The 23987-nt window shown below is 39.6% G+C and overlaps 1 protein-coding gene across 1 annotated transcript in view; it reads right to left on the bottom strand.

Moving 5' to 3' along the window:
* FBXO11 (F-box protein 11) overlaps positions 1 to 14780 on the bottom strand; it is a gene marked incomplete at both ends in the record, with an annotated part of 98380 nt that extends 83600 nt beyond the window's left edge. The window contains one exon of the mRNA XM_082852350.1: positions 14540 to 14780. Within this exon, the coding sequence (XP_082708476.1) occupies positions 14540 to 14780 (241 nt within the window). The remainder of the gene's footprint in view (positions 1 to 14539) is intronic.
* Between the last annotated feature and the right edge of the window lie 9207 nt (positions 14781 to 23987).

The following is a 23987-nucleotide window of genomic DNA, read 5'->3' on the forward strand; positions in this document are numbered from 1 at the left end:
TTGTTTTCTATGTCTGTGAGTCCGTTTCTGTTTTGTAAATAAGCTCATTTGTGTCATACTTCAGATTCCACATATAAGTGATAATATAGGATATTTATCTTTCTCTCTTACTTCACTTAGTATGATAATCTCTAGGTCCATCCATGTTGCTGCAAATGACATTATTTCATTCTTTTTTGTCTGAATAGTATTCCATTGTGTATACATGCCACATCTTCTTTATTTGTTCATCTGCTGAAGGGCATTTAGGTGGCTTCCAAGTCTTAGCTATTGAGAATAGTGCTGCTATGAACATTGGGGTGCATGTATCTTTTCCAATTAGAGTTTTCTCTGGATATATGCCCATAAGTGGGATTACTGAAACATATGGCAACTCTATTTTTAGTTTTTTAAGGAACTTCCGTACTGTTTTCCATAGTGGCTGCACCAATTTACATTCCCACCAACAGTGTAGGAAGGTTCCCTTTTCTCCACATCCTCTCCAGCTTTTGTTATTTGTAGACTTTTAAATGATGGCCATTCTGACCGGTGTGAGGTGGTACTTCATTGTAGTTCTGATTTGTATTTCTCTAATAATTAGTGATGTTGAGCACCTTTTCAAGTGCTTGTTGGCCATCTGTATGTCTTCTTTGGAGAAATGCCTATTTAGGTCTTCTCCCCATTTTCTGACTGGCTTGTTTTTTTTTTGTTATTGAGTTTTATGAGCTGTTTGTGTATTTCGGAAATTAAGCCCTGTGGGTCATTTGCAAATATTTTCTCCCAGTCTGTAGGCTGTCTTTTCGTTTTATGGTTTCTTTGGCTGTGCAAAGCTTCTAAGTTTGATTAGGTCCCATTTATTTATTTTTGCTTTTATTTCTATCACCTTGGGAGACTGACCTAAGAAAACACTGGTACAATTTATGTCAGAGAATGTTTGCCTATGTCCTCTTCTAGGCGTTTTATGGCATCATGCCTTATATTTAAGTCTTTAAGCCATTTTGAGTTTATTTTTGTGCATGATATGAGGGAGTGTTCTAACTTCACTGATTTACATGCAGCTGTCCAGTTTTCCCAACATCACTTTCTGAACAGACTGTCTTTTCTCCATTGTATATTCTTGCCCCCTTTGTTTAAGATTGACTGTAGGTATGTGGATTTATTTCTGGGCTCTCGTTTCTGTTCCACTGATCCATATGTCTGTTTTTGTGCCAATACCACTCTGTTTTGATTACTGTAGCTTTGTAGTATTGTCTGATGTCTGGGAGAGTTATGTCTCCAGCTTTGTTCTTTTTCCTCAGGATTGCTTTGGCAATTCTGGGTCCCTTTACAGTTCCCTATAAATTTTAGGATTATTTGTTCTAGTTCTGTGAAAAAGGTCATGGGTAATTTGATAAGGATCACATTAAATCTGTAGACTGCTTTGGGAAGTAGGGCCATTTTAACAAAATTGATTCTTCCAAATGGAGAGTATGAGATATCTTTCCATTTCTTTGAATCATTTTCAATTCCTTTATCAATGTTACATAGTTCTCAGCATAGTTTTTCACCTCCTTGATCAGGTTTATTCCTAATTTTTTTTTGATGCAATTTTAAAAGTGACTGTTTTTTTACTTTCCCTGAAAGTTCTTAATTTGCCCTTTAGCTTATTACTCTTTAGAATAACACTTAAGTTTTTCTAATAGACAAATCTTTTTTTCAACCATTCCAACATCACTACGACACAACTTCCTGTGTTTACATGCGCACACACACACTTTAGGATGATTCATTCAACTACAGACCAAATCACTTTCTGCTATAGCTACTTCTGGCTCAACATTTCTAAGCTACTGCTCATTTTTTGGTTATTTCTACAAAGATTAAAGCATGTTTGTTCATTTTTTCTTAACAGACTATTCAAAGTAATTTGATTTCTATTTTTGGTTTTTCAAGTACTCAACCTCATCACATTTAAAACAATTATCAATGAAGTTAATATGCTTGGTCATTTAAATCAGTGATTATGTGAACAAATTTGAGTCCAGGAAAGGAAGGTGAAGGGAAAAAGAAACAACCATTTAGTAAATATCTATTTGCAACTGTCTAGCACTATTTTTACAAGTTGTAGCTTCCATATAATACAACTTAAAGTTCCCCCAACTGTCACAGCATCAGTATGACTGCTTCATAAAAGAATAAAGTGTTTTATTTAAACCTGGCTCTGTTGTTCCTGTTCCCTCTTCAGCTACCAAGTCACTACTTCAGAAAAACACTTTAAATATATCTGTAATCAGCTCTTCATAAAACTATGTTGATCACTATCTAGAATCTACATTTAATGACTGATTTGCCCTAAACCATATTAATAGCCCCTACTTAAAAAAAAAAAAAGCCAAACAGTTCACCTCATTCAATGAAAGTTTTAGTGTATTTTGTAAGAGGAAAATGCTTGTTTTCTCCTGGTTTGGGTTTATAAAGATAATCAGAAGACTAGTCAGGTGAGTGTGAGATAAGTTAATTCCCAATCTAATTACTAAAGTTAACTTCAAAGGCCCCTATTTTTTGAAAGACATTGCCAGGTTCTTATTTATTCCCAAACACATTAGATCCCACAGTCCAAAACTTCTTAGAATATAGTATCTTAGAAGGGGAGGAATGTGGCTTTTTAAAAAACTGATAACAATGAAACAATTTCCCTTAGCAATCCCTGTTTGAACTTAATAAACTGATAGCCGTTAATTTCTTCAGAGCTAACACCAGTTTTATGAAAACAAAATAGTCCCCCTGTATAAAATTATCAAATAGACATGAATCCACACCACCAGGATACAGAGGAAGTAGCCATCTGTTGTGAACAATAATAAATCTTTTTTCCCCTAACTATGCAGTTCATTTGCACACTTAATTTCCATCTTCCATCATTCAGCCAGGCATGTAATTAAAATATTATTTGTATGTATTTGCTACCATAATCTACAGTCAGAAACTTATCCTGGGAAGACAGTATCACTGGCTCAAAGTTCCAAATATCAAATTTTGTTTTTAATTCTGAATTCCTGATCATCGGTTATCCTCATTTCCTATATATGATATTAGCCAATTACTATCCTAAAGTTATAATAAATACAAAACCCCAAAATGTCCATAAATTAATAAGTACTTAAAACACACTTACAGCATTGAAAAATGTAGTTTTAAGCTTTTATTCATATTTAAAATGACCCACGTGGGGACTATGTCATCAAACCAAGCAGAATGAGTTCACACCACAATCAGAACTATTAAATTCTTTAAAATAAATACAAACCTCCCTCCTTCCAGATTCCATATACAGTCTTCGAAAAACAAAGAATTATAGAAAGAATTAAAAAAGTCATCTCACCTCCACCATCCTAAGACACTACTGTTAACATTTTACCAAAAAATTTTAGACACTTCACAATATCAAGAGTGCCTATTCCCAGTTTCACTGTGTGTATGTGTGTGTTATCAAAGTATGTCTATGATTGGTATGTAAACTTTACAAACCCTGGACAAGCTCACTACATCCAGATCTCCCAGCTCAGTTTTTCAGCTTTAAAGATTTCAGCTAAGAGGTTCTCAAACCAAGTAATTCAGAAGTAGAGAACAGGTTCCCCATGAGATGTGGCAATAGAGATACTAAGACAGAATCAGAAAAATCTATGACGGCATCCTGAGAGTTACGACTACTAGGTATGTGGGATTACAGATGCTATGAAGAACCCGAAAGTGTTGTATTATTTCTGCAGTTGAGCTTAAATTCTAGCAACATAATGTAACTTTAACCTACTCTCAGTTTCTGCATATACGGGCGAAACAATGAATGTAATGAAGAAGGGCAAATACTATGAAAACAAGATGAATGACCCCAACTCTGTGGGTAATTTCCTTCACTAGGCACGTGCTTCTTTCTCAGTTACGTAGAAACGCTATAACTTGGCTTAATGTTTAAGCTGCAACAACTTTCTAAGTGTGGCACAAAGGTAATTCAATGAATGATTAAAGGGTAAAACATAAACCGAAGAGTAGGGAGTCATAACAAAACTTCATCTTAATAGCATTTAACTGAAAACTCTCTAAGAGAGTATGGTCTCAGCAAACAGTCTAAAGATAAGGTTACAAATGAAACTCCAGATACATACACCTACACACACACACACATATTCATTCTTAAAAAAATATGTACCAGAAGACAATGAAAATAATACCAACACGCTTATTTCAAGTCATCTTGATCTCAGATGTTATTTATATTCAGTCTCTAGCTCAACTTTAAGTTCCATCAAAGCAAGAAATATATCTGTATAGTAATACCCAAATTCAGACCTCACTTATTTATACTGGTAACTCAAATGATACAGAAAGAGTTTCAGACCATCTCAAAAGTCAGCTTATTTAAAATCTTCTAATTTAGAAATGAGATTAAGAAACAACTGCAGAAAAAAGAATAAGCCACTTTGAAAAAGCTCAGGCTCCTTATCCCTCCCAAACTTAACAAGCAACATTTACTGACTATGGCTATGGTTAAAAATAATAATTAAAAAAATGTAAAGGAAGGTGACAGTCTTCTCCACACTGCTTGTTGTAGACAAGAAAGAACAACTGTTAGTACTAACACTGGACTGTTAAGTGCTGAAAGAGCAGACATGAAATAATGAAATCTTACTCCTTTGGTATCTGAGGCTACTGTATCATCAGTTTCAAGCAAGTAGTTCTTTAAGAACAGAGCCCATCTGTCAATCTCAGGGAATACTTGTATCATAGGGTATACAAGCTTATAAATCACTAGCACTTCAGCACAATCTTTCACTTCAGGAAGAACTTATCGATGATGCTGGCAGAGGCACTTTTACACCTTCCTATATGAAAGGAACGAAGAGATGTAGACAAGGACTAAAAAAACAACTCTGAGAGCAAAATGTGCCCCAATTTTTCTGTGAAAGTTTTATAATTTATAAATAAGCTGAATGTAAGATAACAAAGGATAATCAATATATGCAGAAAAACAAGAAATAAAATGAAACTGACCAAACAATAGCAAAATATTTTCACAGGAGTTAAAAGGATAAGTTTAAAAAAGTAGTAAGAAACAGGGTTCCAAACAAAAAAGGACAAACAAAATTATGGCAGTAGCAAAAAGAAACAACAGTTTTTGGACTTAAGACTCAGAATTACATATTAAGGTCCACAGTAGTTTTAAAAATCCCTGAATATAAAAAAGATTTCCCCTCTCCTCAAAATAACCCAACCTATGATCTCTGGGGAAAATTAAAGCATATTAAGTTGATGGGTAAACTGCCTAATACCGAACTGTTAAAGGATACATAAGTGGAATTATCAAAAAATTTAAGAAAAACACTAATATTTGAAATAAAATAGTTTCAACAACATAATTATAAGAGGCCATATTCATATCTGTCTTAAAGCTGTTTTATCTTCCATTTCTTGCGAAGTAAATGGAAGTTCTGTCCTTGGAAAAGATAAATATGGCATATGTTGAGGTATAAAACTTAAAGGGAACGTGTATATGTGCTCATGAAGATAAATATAAAATGCTCATAGCAGCACTATTCCTGACAGCCAAATACAGAAACAACTCTATATCCATCAGTTGTAGAATGGATAAATTGCAATTTATTCATACAATGTAATCTTATTCAGCAACAAGAATGAACTATTGCTACAAGCAACAACATGGATGAAACTGACATACAAATATTAAGCAAAATAAGTCAAACAATCAGGAATACATACTAGATGATTATATTTATTTTTTTTGTATGTTTTTTTTTTATTATTATTATTTTGCGGTACACGGGCCTCTCACTGTTGTGGCCTCTCCTGTTGCGGAGCACAGGCTCCGGACACGCAGGCCCAGCGGCCATGGCTCACGGGCCCAGCCGCTCCGTGGCATGTGGGATCTTCCCAGACCAGAGCACGAACCCGTGTTCCCTGCATCAGCAGGCGGACTCTCAACCACTGCGCCACCAGGGAAGCCCTTATTATTATTTTTTTAAACATCTTTATTGGAGTATAACTGCTTTACAGTGGTGTGTTAGTTTCTGCTTTATAACAAAATGAATCAGCTATACATACACATATATTAGATGATTACATTTAAAGTTCAAAAACAGGTAAAACTAATTCAAGCAGTTAGAAAGATAAGGTTGGGGGTAGTGAGTGGGAAGGCACTGGTGGGGGTGGGGGATACTTCTGGGATGCTGGTAGTTTATTTCTTGATCTAGGTATTACTGATTACACAGATATGTTCACTTTGTGAAAAGTCATCAAGCTGTACATCAGTGATTTGTGTGCACTTGTATACATTCACCAAAACCTTAAGTTGGAAAAAACCAGTAGGGTCTTCCCTGGTGGTCCAGTGGTAAAGAATCCGCCATACAATGCAGGGGATGTGGGTTCGATCCCTGGTCAGGGAACTAAGAGCCCACGTGCCCTGGGGCAACTAAGCCTGCGCACCACAACTACTGAGCTTACACGCCTCAACTAGAGAGCCTGCATGCCGAAAACTACAGAGCCCGTGCACCCTGAAGCCCGGGCGCAACAACTAGAGAGAGAAAACCCACATGCCACAACTAGAGAGAGAAGCCCGCGTTCTGCAACTAAAGGTCTCATGTGCCTCAAAGAAGATCCCCCAGGCCGCGACTAAGACCCAATGTAGCCAAAAATAAATAAATAAATAAATCTTAAAATAAACTAATAAAAGTTATTTCTACAATTTAAATAACTATATGTAGTTATATATATAGTACATACACATGTAGATATATAAAGTTACATATAGACGGTTTCTAATCAAATGACCATTGTTAATGTAAATGACCCATACATACTGTCACTTGTACCTGCTCAAATTCTTTCTCTTTTCTCCAAACCATCAACTCAAAATTACTCTTTTGGGGGGAAGAAAAAGTGAAACTTTAGACAAATTTTAGGTTCAGAAGTAGTCGATTAGGAAAAATAAATATGTAAGGTAAGTGATTCTCACAAAAATCTTCCACTCTCCCCATCCTCTGATGAGCTCATTTTGCCTCTGATGGAGCACTCCTACCCAAAAAGTCTTTCTCCAAATTGCTTATTTCTCCTACTTTTACTGAGCTTAAAATATGAAAATTTGACCAAATAATCAGTTTCTTAAAATGCAAATATATTTCAAAGGATTACAAAGATATCAGTCATTCGCACACAACTGTGAATAGCTGTGTCTACGTTTTTAAATTGAGGCATAGTTGATGTACAGTATTATATAAGTTTCAGGTGTACAACAGTGATTCAAAGTTCTGTGTCTACTTTTAACAAATAACTGTAAATAAGAAATTTCTTCTATATAAAGAAGGAAAATGAGCAATTCCACAATTTCTTTTATAATACAATTGGTTTGCCAAAAATACTAGATTTCAAAATATAGTGTCTTCACCCATCTCCATTTATTTTAAACAAGTCTTGTTTGATCTTCTCTGCCATGATACAAACTTGAGTGACTCCTACTTACCATTGTTGAATTCTACTCACTTCTAATTTTCCTTAAAGCCTGTTATTTTTTTCTTTTTTCAAAAAAGTAGATCAATTACTAATGACATATATATACACACCAACCCTCAAAACTATACCAGGTGACTACGCCTTTCCTTTTCCCCACTCCCTTCCTCCTAAGCGTTAGGAGTCTCATAAAGCCATGTGTTCTTACGCATACATATGTATATATGTATACACATATATACACACATTATATATATATTTATATACTATGGATGCAAGATACAAAATCAATACTTGAGTGCAAAAAGAATTCTCATATCTAAATCCAAGTAGAGTCAGCAAACCAGTAAAGGCTAAACTCATGCAAGTCAGTTATCAACACATGGTACTAAAGAAACCAATGCCAAAGGGTGAATCCACATAGTAGCCAGTTAATTCCACACAAACTTGCAGCAATCAAAGATTCTGACACAACCCAACTCAACCATATGAGTGCTGAGTGTACACTACGGGAAAACTGTGAAACTAAGATTATCACTGTTACCAGAAAAATAATTTTAAAGCACAGTTTCTTACTCCATTTCTATCAGTAGAAATATTTCTAAGCTTTGAGAAAAGAGAAAAGTAGGCTCTCTTCACAAAAAAGATGAATGGCACCTCATCTCTAATGATATGTGAAAGTATACATTAATGTTTTTTGGATTTTTTTGGGTTTTTTTGGCCACACCACACAGTATGCGGAACTTCCCGGACCAAGGATCGAACCCGTGCCCCCTGCCCTGGAAGCACAGAGTCTTAACCACTGGACCACCAGGGAAGTCCCATTAATGCTTTTTAAGGTTTAGCCACCAGTTGAGGGAATGTTTTCTCCTTTTTTGAACACAGTCATACAATTTTCCATCTGTTAGAAGGGCAGAACACTTGACAACTAGATTTTTAAAAATTGGGAGAATAAACAACTAACTTAAATGATTTGCATTTGCTTTTAACTACGCTAGCTTATTTGGGGTGTTTTAAAATAAAAAAATACACAGCGCATTCATTTTCAAAGTAAAGTAAATATTTTCAATATTTGCCTTCAATTACAATAAATTATGTAAAGGAAGTCACTTAGTTTCATTTTTCTATTTTCTAAGGATTAAGTTTAAGCACATTTTTTGTGTTAACCAAACTTATATAAAAACCCAAAGCTATGCATGTAAAGACACCAAGCTATGGTAAGAAAAGGATATTTAGTCTACAAACCTGTCAAAATTCATACTGAAGTCTAATTTAACTCACATTTTTTTCCTTCCTGAAACAGTCCAGTCTATAACTATGAACTAAAAAATGACTTAACACCCTTTATTCATAACTTATGAGTAATTCAAGGGAAATCTACCCTTCTTTGCACAATGAGTGCTTAGTGATCTCATCAACAAACTGGAAAAACATGTGAGCCAATCAGTGCAATCTCATCTGGAGACAAATGTACATGAGGTAAAATTATGATCAGAAAGCTACTCAGAAAACATGAAACCAAATGATTTAACAATCATTGGCATCGGACTACTGTATCTGCCTCCGACAGAAAAGATGGGATAAGACAGGGGACTGATGTGCTGCAAGGGCTAGGTTATTCCTTTCTGTAAAAGTGATGGAGATATTCTGCCAAATGTATTTCAGTATCTTCCCCTGTTTATGGAAAGACCAGGTGATATAAATCAATTTCGAAATTCTTCTCTGCTACTTACCAAGCGTATTCACTGCTACGTTAACAGCCATCGTAGAGAATTGCTAAGAGGGACAGTATATAAGAAAAGTGTCTGGCACAGACTCTAGTATGTAAGAAGAAACAGAGTCACTGTTTATTATTATTCCAAATACCCATTTCTTCCATTTTCTTATTCTTTTTTCAAAGAATATTTCAATTCATTAGATATAAGATTAGTGATTTATAATTGCAAATCAGTTTCTCTGAGATTATACCACATCACCCAGACTGCATTTTGGGATATGACGGAAACTCTTTAGCGACTCATACGCATTTTATCTCTTAGGTTTAGTTTTATAAATGGCTGCTTCAATTCCTTACTATTATTTTTAATATTTAAAAGAGCTGCCATTTATTGAGCATCTACCATATGCTAGGTACTTTACTATCTCTTATCTTTACAATTACTGCTAAGACAAGTGTTACTGTCCCTATTTTAAAGATCATAAAGCAAGGCTCAGAGAGGTTACATTGTTTGCCCCATGTCAAATAGCTCACTACTGGTATAGCTAGGATTAGAACCCACATCTAGCTAGCTCTAACTCTGAGCTCTAGCCATCATACTACCCCCAACTGTCTCATCCCTTATATTTTGCTTCTTTATAATTTTATTTTCAGAGGGTAACAACTGCCACTTGGGGGTACCTTGCTTACAACCTCACATATTAAACAGAGTTCTCTGGAAGACAAGAATGTAATTTAAATGACTGATAAATTTGAGAAATGGAAGGTCTAAAACAGAGTACCCTTCAGAGACCAATGGGACAAGATAGATACAAAATAAGGGTAACTTGTTAGGAATAAAAGAGGGAACAATAAGAGACCTCAAGTTGAAATAACTCATTACTATAGACTGTTTATTTTCAAAATTAAAACAAATAGAAAAAGACTGATAAAATACTCACTAGCCTTGAATTCTGCCAAACTTAAGTTCAAGGGTCCTCACTAACTGGGTCTTTGTTGCCTTACCCGGTAGGTCTCCAAGCTGGTTGGCCTTTCCTCAGGTTTGCCAGACTTTCCAGTAATGAAAGAGACAAACAGTATAGGGACAACCCTTAGGCCTTATCAGCAGAACTCTAACAACAGTATTGTCACTATCCCATTTCTATTCCTCAAATAATTTCTAAGTGTTGAGAAACAGGCCACACACACACATGCACACACGCATACAGACACAGTTGAGTGGCATCTCTCTTCTAAGGCCATGTAAATATTTTGAAGGTTTAGCCACAAGATGGGAGAGCAGTGACCCACAGTACATAATTCCTAAAAGAGGAAAAATCAGGTTCGTTGTCCAGAACTCTTCTATCTATAAAGGTTGCAGAAGTTCCTCATTCTGTATGCAGCAGGAAGAACCCGAAGGTAAAATAATGGGCTAAAACCCCACAGAAAAGTATAATTAGCACGCATGAATAGAACACTAAGGAGTTTCCTGACTGTTGCATATAATAAATATGTAGCTACATCAGAAATATTTTATGTAATACTATACATACTGAACTACTTCAAAAGTTCACTTAAAAAAAAAAAAAGACTATAATTCCAGGATAACAGGTGAGATTTTAATCCCACAAATATGGGATTAAAGAGACTGATTACATTTTTACTCTATATAATTATTTCAGCCTAGAAGTTAATAGCAAAATCCATTAATATATTGTATTCATTGCATTTCTTGAACTATAAATGATCACAGTTAAAATTTCAGCACTTCAATCTTATGAATTTCCCAATAACTAGAAAATTACACTTATTTTCCAAAACTTCCATATCAAGATTTTCAGAAGTCAAATTCCATCTTTTATTAAAACATAATAAATGAGAAATTAATAGCAGACATAATAATCAATCAATAGACTGATGCCAGGTAGGAGAATTTGGTAGCTGAAGGCAGGTTTAGGAAAGGGACTTTTGAATTTTAAATCACGTGCATTTAATACCTATTCAAAGTAATCAATTTTAACAACTAGAAACTGAAAATGCTCAGAATACATAGCACTTCTGCAGACTTGTAAGCTTTCCTCATACATACTTCTAAAAAAAGACTACCAAATAGATTTCAAGATAAATTCAGCAGAACAAGTTACAAAAACTAAATCCTTTTAGGATTTTAGAAGAAAACGAATATATAAAATCCAACCCCACACTACTTTCAGTTTCACTGAATCTGCAATATATTATCAAAGGGTCCCTATGTGGAACAGAAATTATTTTCTACCAGCTTAAAGTGGTATGTGAAATCCTAAACTCAGGATTTTAAATTAACAGCCTAAAAATGCTCATGATTTGTATTCCTTCTTTAGACAGTGGACCATTTCGGGTAAAATGAATGAAGAAAGCATTCCATGAAACACGGAGGCTGATTATTTCTCAATGTGGGGTGTAAGAAAATCTCCCCCAAGCAAGGCTTTGAAAAGTCCTCATAAGATTTCGCTCCATCAGGCTGTTTCTTTCTTCTTTAAACATTGGCCATTTACAAACATTCAAATACAAAGGAGGTGTCAAGGAAGTTTTTAGACTAATTAACATGAAGGCAAAGAAGCAACTAAAAACCAGTTCTGACAGAATTTTTGCTTGAAAAAATACACTATCCTATAACTTTTATTACTATAAAAGCCTTAAGTCCACCCTTTACATGAAATAAGTGATTCTTTTATATAGATTGAAATAACTTACGTTGCCTTGAAACAGTCTCACTTCAATTCCCTACTTGGAAAGCTGTCTGATGCACTATTATGTAACTCTATCTAAGACTCTAATGCAAGAGTTACATATCCATTAAAAGTTAGTAAAAAGTAAAACATGCACACGCACAACATTAGCTGTAGTTCCTTCATTACCTTGTCAAAATTATGAAACCCAGCATATTTTCAAACAAACAAAAAACCTTTCCTATTTAAACCAGAAATAGTGACACTTTGCATACTCCATAAAACTGTTAAAATGAAAAGCATTCTTCTTGGCTACTAGCTTCTGATCATTATGAGAACTGTACATTTAAAATATAATCAAAATGCCAATTTTCAAAGAATGACATATGTTTTACATAAAACTAGCAAAATCTTTTTTATTTTAGTCTTTTAATTCATCTTAATGTTTCATTCATTTTGAGACCCACAGCATTTTCCCTGAAGGCTAATCAGCAAGTTCTTTCCCCCTCTGTGCCAACATAGAATCTCCAGAACAGTTCCTACCAGCAGCAGCAAAGTAACAACCCTACAGTGAATATGATTTACCATTTGGTTGGGCACATACTGAAATTCTGATTCATGAACATCTTAGTCAGTTTATGGATATCAAAGAAAAGAAAAATGACACTCCAGCATGTGACTGCCAACTACCAAGTCACTTTACTTCAAAAGGAAATAGACTTTAGAAGCTAATAATTTCAAACAAATGAAGAAAAGTGACCAAGATATAAGGACCTCAACTAAGTTTGAAAATACACACAAATCGTGAAAAGGAGATTCAGAATTAACATTTAAAACTACACAATGAGACTAAGTTTGGCTGAAAGGATCTGATCCACTGTTAACGTAAATTAACAAATCAGTACATCTTGGAAAAGCTTACTTCTAGCAATAGAATCCGTATTATGATTTCAATCCAGTGTTACTGTTTTCTCAAAAAATAGTCAACTCTATTACATATAGTACCAATTCTGGAAGGAGACTTGAATATTATTTGAATGGAACACAGGAGAACCCTGATATGCAAATGTAAAAGGAAATGTTGAAACTACAAATATTTTTAATTTACAAAAAAATTATAAATGTATCCAAGAATCATTAAAACACATTACCAATAATGTTGCACAAGACCTCTAACTGGCTTGAAACATCACATTCTTTCAAGCAACATATAGAAAACTGCTTTCACAAGGACTATCTGTAGCAGTGACTAGTGAAAACCCTTTAAACTATTTTTTCAGATTATCATCTCCCTCTTTCATTTGTTAAGTATTTTGATCAAGAACAATAAAACAATTTTTAAGGAAAGAATGTATAATTTTAAAAAAGCATTTAATCTTAATTCCCTTAATCAAAGGAGGTGTGACAACCAACGCACATAAAATTAACCTTAATCCGCCAACGAAAACACGCAAAATGTCTCCTAACAATTCTCCTCCTCCTTAAAACAACCGTATACATAAATACGGTACTGACCTCCACCCCCACTGAGAGCAGCTAATAAAGAGAATAGTTGCATTTGGAGACCAAGGTGCAACACCCCACCTCCTGAACCTCCCCAAATAACCACATCTTCAAAGTAGAACTGAACATTATTTTTGCTAAAGCAAGAATCCAACCCTCCGGAGCCTCAGCCCTTAGACAATGGTGGTTACCAGACAGAACTGCACAGTTGAGTCCAAATGACACATTTCACTAGGCCTTGGACACAACACACACACACACACACACATACACACACAGATATGCACACACACTCTCTCTCCCGAGGGGCCAGTTCTAAGGAAGGGGCGTTCAAATCCCACTGGGAGATGGAGGAGTAACACAGTGGCCTGGGGGTACGCCGGGGCGGGGGGACAGGCGAGAGGGGTGTAGATAGAGCGGAAGGGTAACTGCACTGCACACGAGGGAGGGGGCTGGAAATGGCCGATGGATTCTACATTTACTTAAAGGTCTTGCTTTAACGGGTCCTTCCCCGGGGTTCTGTAACTAAAGCCAAACTGCGCAGCAAACATCGTGGGGTTGGGAGAAGAGAAGCTGCTCCCCCTACCCCGTGACTTAGGGAGGGGGCGGGGGGAAACAAGTTCCCCGGCCAACACCACCGACCACTCCGAGTCCCCCTCTCCCCTCCTCCACAGGAAGGGGGAGGCTAACAGAGAAAAGGGGGAAAAACAAGTTCCCCAGCCAGCCCCAACCACCCGATCACTCCCAGCCGCTCCCCCCACCTCCTATTAGAAACGGGAGACCAAACCGTGGAAGACTGCCGAGAAGGGGGAAATCCCACCCTTCGCTCTTCCCCCACCCACCAACAGACTCCTGCGGGGTCCGTGAGAGAGCCGAGAAGCCAGAAGGATGGGTGGGGGGAGAGGGTGCCAAGCCCCCGAAACCAAACAAAGCGCGGCCTGAGCTAGAGCCCGGGCGAGTCGGGAAGCCGCGGCTTTTCCTGCCGGCCGGGGCCCAAGCCGGGCTGACACTGCGGCACCGGGGGACCCGCCTCCGCTCAACCTCCGTCTCCCACCCCCGGGCGCACAGGCCGCCCCCGCCCCGGCTTCCCTTCCCGCGGGTCCCGGTCAGCCGGGCGTCCGACCCGGCGGGCGGCGGGGAGGGAGCGCGGCCTTACCCCGCTCGCCGGCGTTGTTCCGCTCCTGGGGCAGCGGCGGAGGCGGCGGTGGCGGCGGCGGAGGCTGCTGCTGCTGCTGCTGTTGCTGCGGCGGCGGCGGAGGCTGCTGCTGCGGCGGCTGCTGCTGGGGCGGCTGCGGCGGCGGCTGCTGCGGGGGTTGCTGCTGCTGCTGCTGTTGCTGCACCGGGCGCGGCCGCGACACTCGCCTGGGTCTCCGGTTGGCGGCTCGGACGGAGTTCATTTGCCGGGCTGAGGTGGCGGCGTCGGCGGAGGGACACACACACGCACACGCACCGCGAGCTCCGGGGCAGGAGAAGGGGGTGGGGAGAGGGGGGAGGAAGGAAAAGGGGTGAGAGGAAGGGGAGATGGTAAGGGCGGAGGAGCGAGCGAGACCCCGAGTCAAGAGAAAGGCCCGCGGAGACAGACAGAGACCGAGCGAGGCCCGGCGGGCGGGCCTGACGCACGGGGAAGGCCGAGGCCGCCGGGCGGGGCGGCGGCGAGGGACGGAGACAGAAAGACGGGCAGAGCGAGAGAAAGAAAGAAAGGGCGTCCGCCCGCCTGGGGATCCCGAGGCGAAGCGCGGCGTCGGCGGCTGAGGAGACAGACCCCGGTCCCGCCGACTCCCGAGCGGCGTCTCCGGCGGCGGGGGGAGTGGGCGGGCGGGTGAGGAAGGGAGAAGGAGGAGAAGAGAGGGAGAGAAGGGAGGGAGGGAGCAGGGGGCGCCCGGCTCTTTTTTTTTTTTCCTCTTCCTCCCCCCCACACCCCCTGAAAGAGATTTCTGAGAGGAATTTTTTCTCTCTTTCTTCGGCCTCTTCTCTCTCCTCCCCCCCTTCTCTCCTCGGCGAAGGGGAAATGAGTGTGAAGGGAGGAGATAGGGGGAAAAAGAGGCGTCGTCGTAACTCCTCCTTAAAGGAGCCTTTCCTTCTCCTCCTCAGCCCCGTCGCCGCTGCTTCTGCTGCTGCTCCGTGGCAGGAGGAGCCATTGACACCGCCGGAGCCGCCACTCGCCCAGTCGGTCCCTCCCCGCCGCGGGGCTGGCTAGGGGCGCGGGGGAGGGCCGCGGGGCGTCGGGGGAGGGGCGAATGGGCGGGGAAGTCGAGGGGCGGGGATTCCGGCAAAGCAGCCAATGGAAGGCGCCTATACAACCTTCGGGCCAATGGGGCCTCTGCTCTTATCGCCAAGTCCCTTCCTTCAACGCCCTGTTTCCTCTCTCGGGTTTCCTCCCTCCCCAGCCAAGGAGGGGGGAAGGAGGAGAGGGGGAGTGTGGTGGGGCGGGTGATAATGGGGAGGTATCAGGGCATATAATAGAGCGGGGGTTGGGTGAAGAGAGCGCTAGTGCGTAGCGACGATTCTGGGAGAGGAGGTGCTCGGAGGAAAGGGCGGGGGCTGCTGATGTAATGGGGAGAAGTGATTAATCCTTCGGTTCGCCGTTTCAACCTCGGCCCCCCCCGCCCCCCGCCCCCCGCTCGATTTTTTAAAGCGGAAAAAAGTAGAGCGAGGTAGCCAATCTTTGTAACTTGGGTTTTTTGTGGTAGGTAGGTCCAAAGTCTGAGCTGTAGGGAGCGCTAGAGATTCTGTGCCCTTTAGTCAAGCTGAGGGTATTTGCAAACCTTGGAGATCCACTTTACCGAGCTTGGAGCTTGGTAACCGAAGTTTGGAGTCGGTTCCTAATCGTAGTCTAAGAGGAGTCACCTAAATCTTGAAAACGTTTTGGTCAATAGGCAATAGACCTTTGGTCAATTTACTTTGGAGACGTGGTCTGTATAATGTTTGGGGAAATAATATGTGAGAAAAGGAGAGAAGTAAATGTGTTGAGGTTGTGTTTAGTTTTCTTTTTTTTTTTACATCTCACAAACACAGAAAAAGAAGAAACCCCAAGGGGAATTACCTTTTGTATCTGTATCTGGTCCCCTCAGCATAATCTCTCCCCAAGGAAAACGTGTTTTTATTCCCTAGCTGCTGTTGAGATGACTGAAAAAGTATCCTTTCTTAATTCTCTCCGCTCTCTTTTGTTTATCACTTTATGGAAATGATAAAACCGGCAGTTTAATGATTCTCTGATTTTCGACCTTTGGGTGATTTCTTTCTCGTTTGAGTTTGATCAGTTGCTGTCTTAGGTTTGAGATGGATGGCTAAGTGGTTACAAAGTACAATAAGGGAAGTAAGGGTGAGGGGGGAAAGTGTGTATTTTGAAAGTGGGGAGAGGGGCAGGGAGAGCCAGTATTATTGTGTAGGGTATTTGAGTTCCGGGTTTGATATGTGCCTCTAGGCAAAATACTTTACCTTTCTAGGTATCAGGGTCCCCTCACCTTTTAATAAGAATTTACTTTGGATTACACAATCCTGTTTTCAATTTTTTTTAATTCTGTAATTTTGAGATGAGCTCTCTTTGGTCCTGAAAATGGAGAAACTTAGATCTAAGTTTCCTTCTCAAGAAAAAGTTTGAGGAGGGAGACTTAGAAAACAACTGAAGAACTGCAGATTTTTATGGTTGTTAGCAAGGTGCAAATGGGTAAAATTTTAGATTTGTTTCAAATAACTGTAGGGGAAGAAAGGAAAATTACATGCTATCATACATATTATAAGTGGGTCCATAATTCTGATTTTTTCTAAAAATTTACTTTTTTTTCAGAAAGAATTTAGTAGTTCCTTATGTGTATCCATTGCTATGTAAGGTGCTATGGGAGATAGCAAAAAGTAAAATAAAATGCAAAATTTGGGGCTTGTTTGTATTTTGGTATGGCAGAGTTGATTTAGTTAATTCAGATGTACAAAGAAAACATAGCTTATTTTCTGTAATTTTTATCCGTCTTGAGTCTCCACATTATCTGTTTTCTTTTATAGGTAGATGCTGAATCTTACAGATTTTATTTCCCCACCTCCCTCCCATTCCAAGATATATATGGGAGTCGAGGGATGCTGTATAAGGTATACATAGATGGAGTGTCTTTCACGTCTTCGGCATCCTAGATTTCTAAGTTTATTACGACAGTTCTCAGGCATGTGGCAGTAGGATGCCTTATTTTAACAAAACCAGTATATTATGATAATTTTCTGATAGGTGGAAGTAAAGTGTCAGGATAAAGGGAGTGCCTTTTTCTAATTCACACAGTAACTAGTGGGCTGGTAGAAGCCTGAGCGATGGGAAAGCTGACATGACCTCAGGGAAAGGCCCTGGGCCATGCGTGCCAGTCCTTGTGTTTTCCTTTGGTATAGAGCGTCTGGTATACTCTGAAAGCAGAACTGTTAGCCTCAGAGATAAAACTGCTCATTTTGTCCTTTTGAGAAGTTGTGCTGCTTTCTTTACTGAAGTCCACACTGCCTTATACACTGCAACCTCTGTACTGACCCCAGGCCTCTGCAGGTCCCTTGATCCTCATGATGGTATTCCATCTTCTCACTGAGACATATGGGAACTTCTGGATTCCCAGAATATCCCACGTAGGCCTTGATGAGCCAGGAGCTTTGCTTCAGGCTCATCTGTTGAGCCACCTCCCTCCACCAATGTTGCATTATTCTCCCTGTGTCATGTTGAACATCCCATAAGCTGAAAGCAGAGTTCCTGGAAGACTCAGCCTCTCACAGGCATGCCCAGAGAAGCAAACCACTATCCCCATTTTTCTTGAATTACCCTATGTCTATAATATGTGAATACTTCAACTATATACCTCCAATTCTAGTTTTCATGCTGAGAAGGGACAGGAAGTAAGCACACCAGATCTGATTACCTTTTTCTGTCCTTTTTTCCATCATTTTTTAGGGCTGCAAGAGATGGATTTTTCTAACCCAACATTGTAAATCAACTATATTTCAATAAAAATGTTTTAAAAAAGAGGTGGATTTTTATTCTTCTTGTATGACAAGAGCTTTCCTTATGTACCATATCCTCTTCATTCTTGTGATGGCATCTGCTCTGCTCCCTTTTTCAGAGCCGTGATAGCTGATGGAGTGCAACAGAGAATGTAGTTTAACAATAGTGGAGTATCTATTGGGAGATATTAAATATCCTATCCCCATATCACTGGTTCCTACATATTTTTAGTTTATCTTACAGGATTAAATATTAGAGACTTCTTTGTGAAGAAGTGTTCAAAACCATCTTAAAATTGTGGAACTTGTTAGAACGGGCCTTGGAGATCATTTAATTCTCATTTTTGTATTTGATAGATTGGGAAACAAATTCAAAGAAATGAGGTGACAGAACAAAATCCCATAACTACTTGGTGGCAAAGTTAATATCTGCACTAGACTTAGTGCCCTTTCCATTCACAGATATTATAGACTCTTAATTCTTCCAGTGAAAACCTAAAATATTCCGGATGGTTTTAGCCATCGCCAGGTCCACCTGTGTTAGCAGATAATCCTGTCAGTTAGCTGCCACAGAAGTTATGTGTGAGAGAGAAAAAGGGGATTTTTATTTGGGGTAGGAGGCTTCCAGAATGATTTCAATATACACTTAGCATAATTTCAGAGGACTAAACTCCCTCAGGGTTTGCTCTCTCTTCAAGAATATTTGTGTTTGTTTTTTCTCAACTAATTACTGGTGCTTAACAGGTTAGTGTACTTAAAATTATTTGTTTATAAAACCTATCACAATAGGAGTGTGGAAAAAATAAGCCCTTTCATCATTTTAATACCTGGCAGGTGATATTTACTGTGATTTTTAAATGATAATTTTTACCATTTCAAAGATTCAGCTTCCCCTTTCTCTATCATTCCGTCATCTAGTCCTAAGCCATCAGCACTCAGTTACATAAGACACCTGAAAACTGCTCACTCCTTTTATGTCATTTAGGAAATTAGTCTGATCTGAATACCGTTTTCCTGGAGGAATAACCAGCTGTTTAAAATATCCTTGTTAGAGTATGAATGACTTATCTCACTAAGCTGCAAAAATTCATTCTTTAGTACATGCTCAGATAATATTTTATCAGGAAGTGAAAATTAACTTGGAACTAAGGATTTAAATGTAATGTATATGTGGGAAAACCTGGTAAGCAGGCAATCAAATGATCCTCATTATAGAGGTTATCTTTAAAAAAAATTATAGAATCTAACTTTAATACCTTTCCCTGTGGAATAATAGAGACGTAGCCCTATTAAAAGAAATTATGTTCAAGATTTAGGATGGGCTGTGATAGACTGTTGTAAATCTTTATTTTTGCTTTTTAAAAGGAGAACCTAATTTCGAAGCATTGAGAGATGACTAGGCCAAACAATAAAAGGGTGTTGTATTATGAAAGGACTGGTAAGTGACTGAAGGGTGGGCAGATATGTGTGAAAGACCGTGACGGGCTCTGCCACTTACTGGCTATCTGATCTTGGGCAAATTGCTTAACCTCTCTGTGCTTCAGTTTCTACATCTGTAAAATGGGTGTGATAATAGTCCTCATTTCATGGAATTGTGAGGATTATAAGATGCTTAGAACAGTGCTTGGTGTGTAGTAGGAGCTCAGTAAACTATTAGCTGTTATTGTCATTGCTGTTGGTATTGATGTTATTTCAGGCCCTACTTGATGATTTTCAAGATTACACAGACATTATATGTAGGGAAGTAGGTATGGCTCTTGTTATAAGAAAGTATGTCTAGAAAATGAATGACATTAGAAAAATATTTTAAAGGTACAGGGAAGACAACACCAAAAAGAAAGAGTCAGGCAGAGCAACAATAGGTAGAGATCAGGCATGGGTGGAAACTGATGGGAGAAGACCTATGCAGGATTGTCTCCACTCAAGCAATATTTGAACTGAGGATCTTGTGGTAGATGCAGAAGATTCTGACATTTTTTCACTACAGGAGCCTCTCAAGAGAGAGTCTATGGAGTATGTCAGGAAACAAATGCATGGGCCTGGAAAGAGAAAGAAAGGAAGGAAGGGAGGGAGGGAGGGAGGAGGGAAGGAAGCGAAGATAAAAGAATGCAGCTGGAGGTTTATCTGTGTTATTGAAAGAACTGGGCCCATTTAAGTAGTATGTTAAAATTTAAAAACTCAGGCCTCAGGACTTCCCTGGTGGTGCAGTGGTTAAGAATCCATCTTCCAATGCAGGGGACACGGGTTCTATCCCTGGAGCCCACACGCGACAACTAGAGAGAAGCCTGCTCGAGGCAATGAAAGATCCCGCGTGCTGCAATGAAGATCCCGCATGCCACAACTAAGACCCAACGCAGCCAAATAAATAAATATTAAAAAAAAAAGAACAAACCCAGCAACTCAGGCCTCCATGAAAGGAGTAGGAATTATAGAAAGAAATGGAACAGAAGTGGAAAAAGAAATGGCAGAAAGTAATACATGAAGTGGCACAAGTCACTCAAGGACTAGAGAATTTGAAAGGTAAAGGAAGAGGGCTTTAGAGGAGCACATGTCAGAGGATATATTAGACCCTCTATGATCCTGAGATTATGGCCTATGCAGGCATCAATAGAAGCTTCGGATTCAGGAATTTGTTGAATGATAATCCAGCTAAGATACATTTCAGGAAAGAGGATCTTGGAAGCAAGGTTAATACACCTAAGGGGTTCTAGAACAGGATACAGTGGCAGCAGCTGTGTCATAAAGTTTAAAAAGACTTGGGGTCCTACTGGAGATGGACAAATACCCTGAGAAGATCAGATAAGCATGGACTGCAGGGATGCCTATTATCAAATGTGCCATGCTGCATTCACTATGGAAAAGGAAGTGGTGTCACTCAACAGAGACCAGGCTCAATTTAACACTGGGCTTCCAGGCCAGAAACACCAGATTCAAAAGGGAAATGGAAACAAAAGTGTTCAAAACATGGGAAGGATATCAAGAGAAAGAAAGAAGATGTGGGTGTGATCTAGTAGACACTGAAGATGCTACCACTGTAAACCTCCCCATGTCTCTGTACCCAGTTGGGCCCTTATGCCCATTCTTGAGTTAATCTCTGGCAAGCATGAGGGGATTACTCTTAGGCCAATAAGAATTGCCCCTGAAGCTTCAGATGTGGTCAGCTGGACAGAGGAGATGTGGGTCCCTTTTTGGGAGAAGGAGGAAGATGTTATGTAGAAGGTCAACCCTGTCCTTATTAAAAGCAGCTATGTCCTATGTCACGGTTAACCTCTTGATGGGAAATTTATCCCATCTGAATTTAAATTCACATATGGTAGTTGGAAAACTGACGTGTTCTAATAGGCATCTTGGCATGGCGAAAGCCAAAATGATGTTCTCCATTTTTTGTTCCCTGTGCGTTACTCCCCTTCTCCCAGGTAACACTAAGTCTGCTGCAATCTCTAACAAGAAACAGCAACGAGGGTCCATACACTGGGTTCTAGGAATATCATTTTGTTTGCAAAATGCTGTTACTGCAGGAGTCACATTTGCGTTTACATTTATGGGACACAAGATATTCGGGTGGATTACTTCAATTTTGATGGTACTGAAGGTGCTACACCCATGGTAATGGAAGAAGGCTCAGAGCGCAGTGGCTGCTGAGGGAGTCCAAACCCCAAGGCATTTGAGGGAGAATCTTCTGACAGAGACTGAAAAGATCAGGAAACTAGGGAGAAGAGTAATTGCACTTTACGGTCTTTGAAGTTTAATTTACACTAGGAAGAAGAATTCATTTTGGGCTTGACTTTCTGTGGTAATTTAATAATGGGGAGGGCTTCACATTATTCCATTTTCAACCATTCTTTGTTGTTTTATTTGGACGTTTAAAAGTATCTTCTCTGTTGAGCAGTTTTGGACAATATTATTAGGCATAATTTCAGATGGGAAATAAACTAGGGAGTGAATTTTTTTTTGATAGTTAAGAAGTGGATTTATTTAGAGAGAAACACACTCTACAGAGAGTGTGGGCCATCTCAGAAGGTGAGAAAGGCTGGGAGTGAATATTTAGCCTAGGGTACAGGACAGCCCTGAAGCTAAATTGATTAATGACCTGTTATGACCCATTACAGAAACTCTTTGGAGAACTAACTTAGCTGTGCATCTCATTGGTCCCAGGAAGTTACAGTGAGGAGCAGTGGTAGTAAATGAAGGAGCTGCTAATCTCTCCTAGTTGGACAATCCTGGCTGAACTGCGGTTTGATTATTAAGGCCCTTTGTTAAGGAGAGAATAAATAATGGGTTATGCGGGGTGTTGTGTAGCATCTCTCATTGCATTTCTGCCAGAGCTCATGAAGGAGGAAACTTGCATCTAAGCTTCTGCCTCTATCTACCCTCTTATTAGATGTTCCATATGGAAGAAGTGACTAGCTGGTCAGAGACTCTGGGGACACTTCCCTAGAGGGAGGGATCGTGACACTGAAAGACACTTTCCTTTCGTATGGATCCTAATGCCTGCTATTTCATTTCCTACTCCAGGAGCAGCAGGCTGTTTTGCATATATTTTCTCCATGTAGTAAGCAAATCAAGAGGCGGGGTGGGGGTAAAGGAGTGAGGGTGGACTACTCTGCTAAGGAGGCTTAAACTTCCTCCTTTTCCCTCTTGATTCCTAAGTTCATGGGTCTGGCAGTCCAATCTCATCCTGGCACCTGGTCGGGTAGGTGGACTTAAGCTCAGCTATTAATACCTAAGAACCTGAGTCTTATTCTTATCCTTACTCTTACTCTTCTGGCACACTTGAGAAGGTCACAGGACTTAGATTTGGGATTGGAAAAGCAAGAGGCCTCACTTAGATGTCTTGGCCTCCACCCAGCCTTGACTCAAGCTTCACTTTAAGTTGTATACTTCCTGCTTACTAATAAGATGGTTCTGGGGTTCTCATTGGGACATAGTACAGGTGAGCATACTCCCTCAGGTAAGCCAGCCAGAAGAAGAGGTGGGGGTAGGATTTGAGTTTGGTATTCTACTCCAAATTTCTAACACAATTTTTGGGGACAGATGGTTATTTTCTACATTTTAAAGCCATGGACGTGTCTTACAAGAGGTTGTCTAGCTCAGAAATTCCCAAAAGGAAAATGAAGAAAGAATAAGAACTTCAGAAAAGTTAGAACTGTTTTTGTGATATATAAACTAGAAAAAACAAAAACAAAAGAACTTGTAATATTCAGTATATGTTGAGTAAGACTTTGTGGCTGTAATTTACCTCTATGCTTGACGAGTAGTAATATTGCTATTCAAGTTCCAGGTGATGTAAAATGAAAGACAATTCCAAATAAGTGGAAATATTGTTATATTCAATGCATGTAATAAATTCTTTATTTTAACCATAACGAGCTATACATTTTATATTAATAGAAAATGAATTTTTTTCTGCCCTCAGCTATTTAAAGAATATTAGCTTGAGGGGGTGCCAGCTTGTTCCTTTTCCCAGGTCTCCCACATGACTTGAGCCAGTCCTTTCTCAGTCTTTCCCTCTATCATGTGTCTAGTGTTGCTTAGTTTGTGCCACCTACAGCCCAGCTCTCAAATTCCATGGGTCTTTCTGAAAAAGATAAGCTATTGTAAGGAAGGATGAGGGTGGAGAGGTGGACAAGGGTAAAAAC

Source organism: Leucopleurus acutus, assembly GCF_964270905.1.
Source record: "Leucopleurus acutus genome assembly, chromosome: 12".
NCBI lineage: Eukaryota > Metazoa > Chordata > Mammalia > Artiodactyla > Delphinidae > Leucopleurus > Leucopleurus acutus.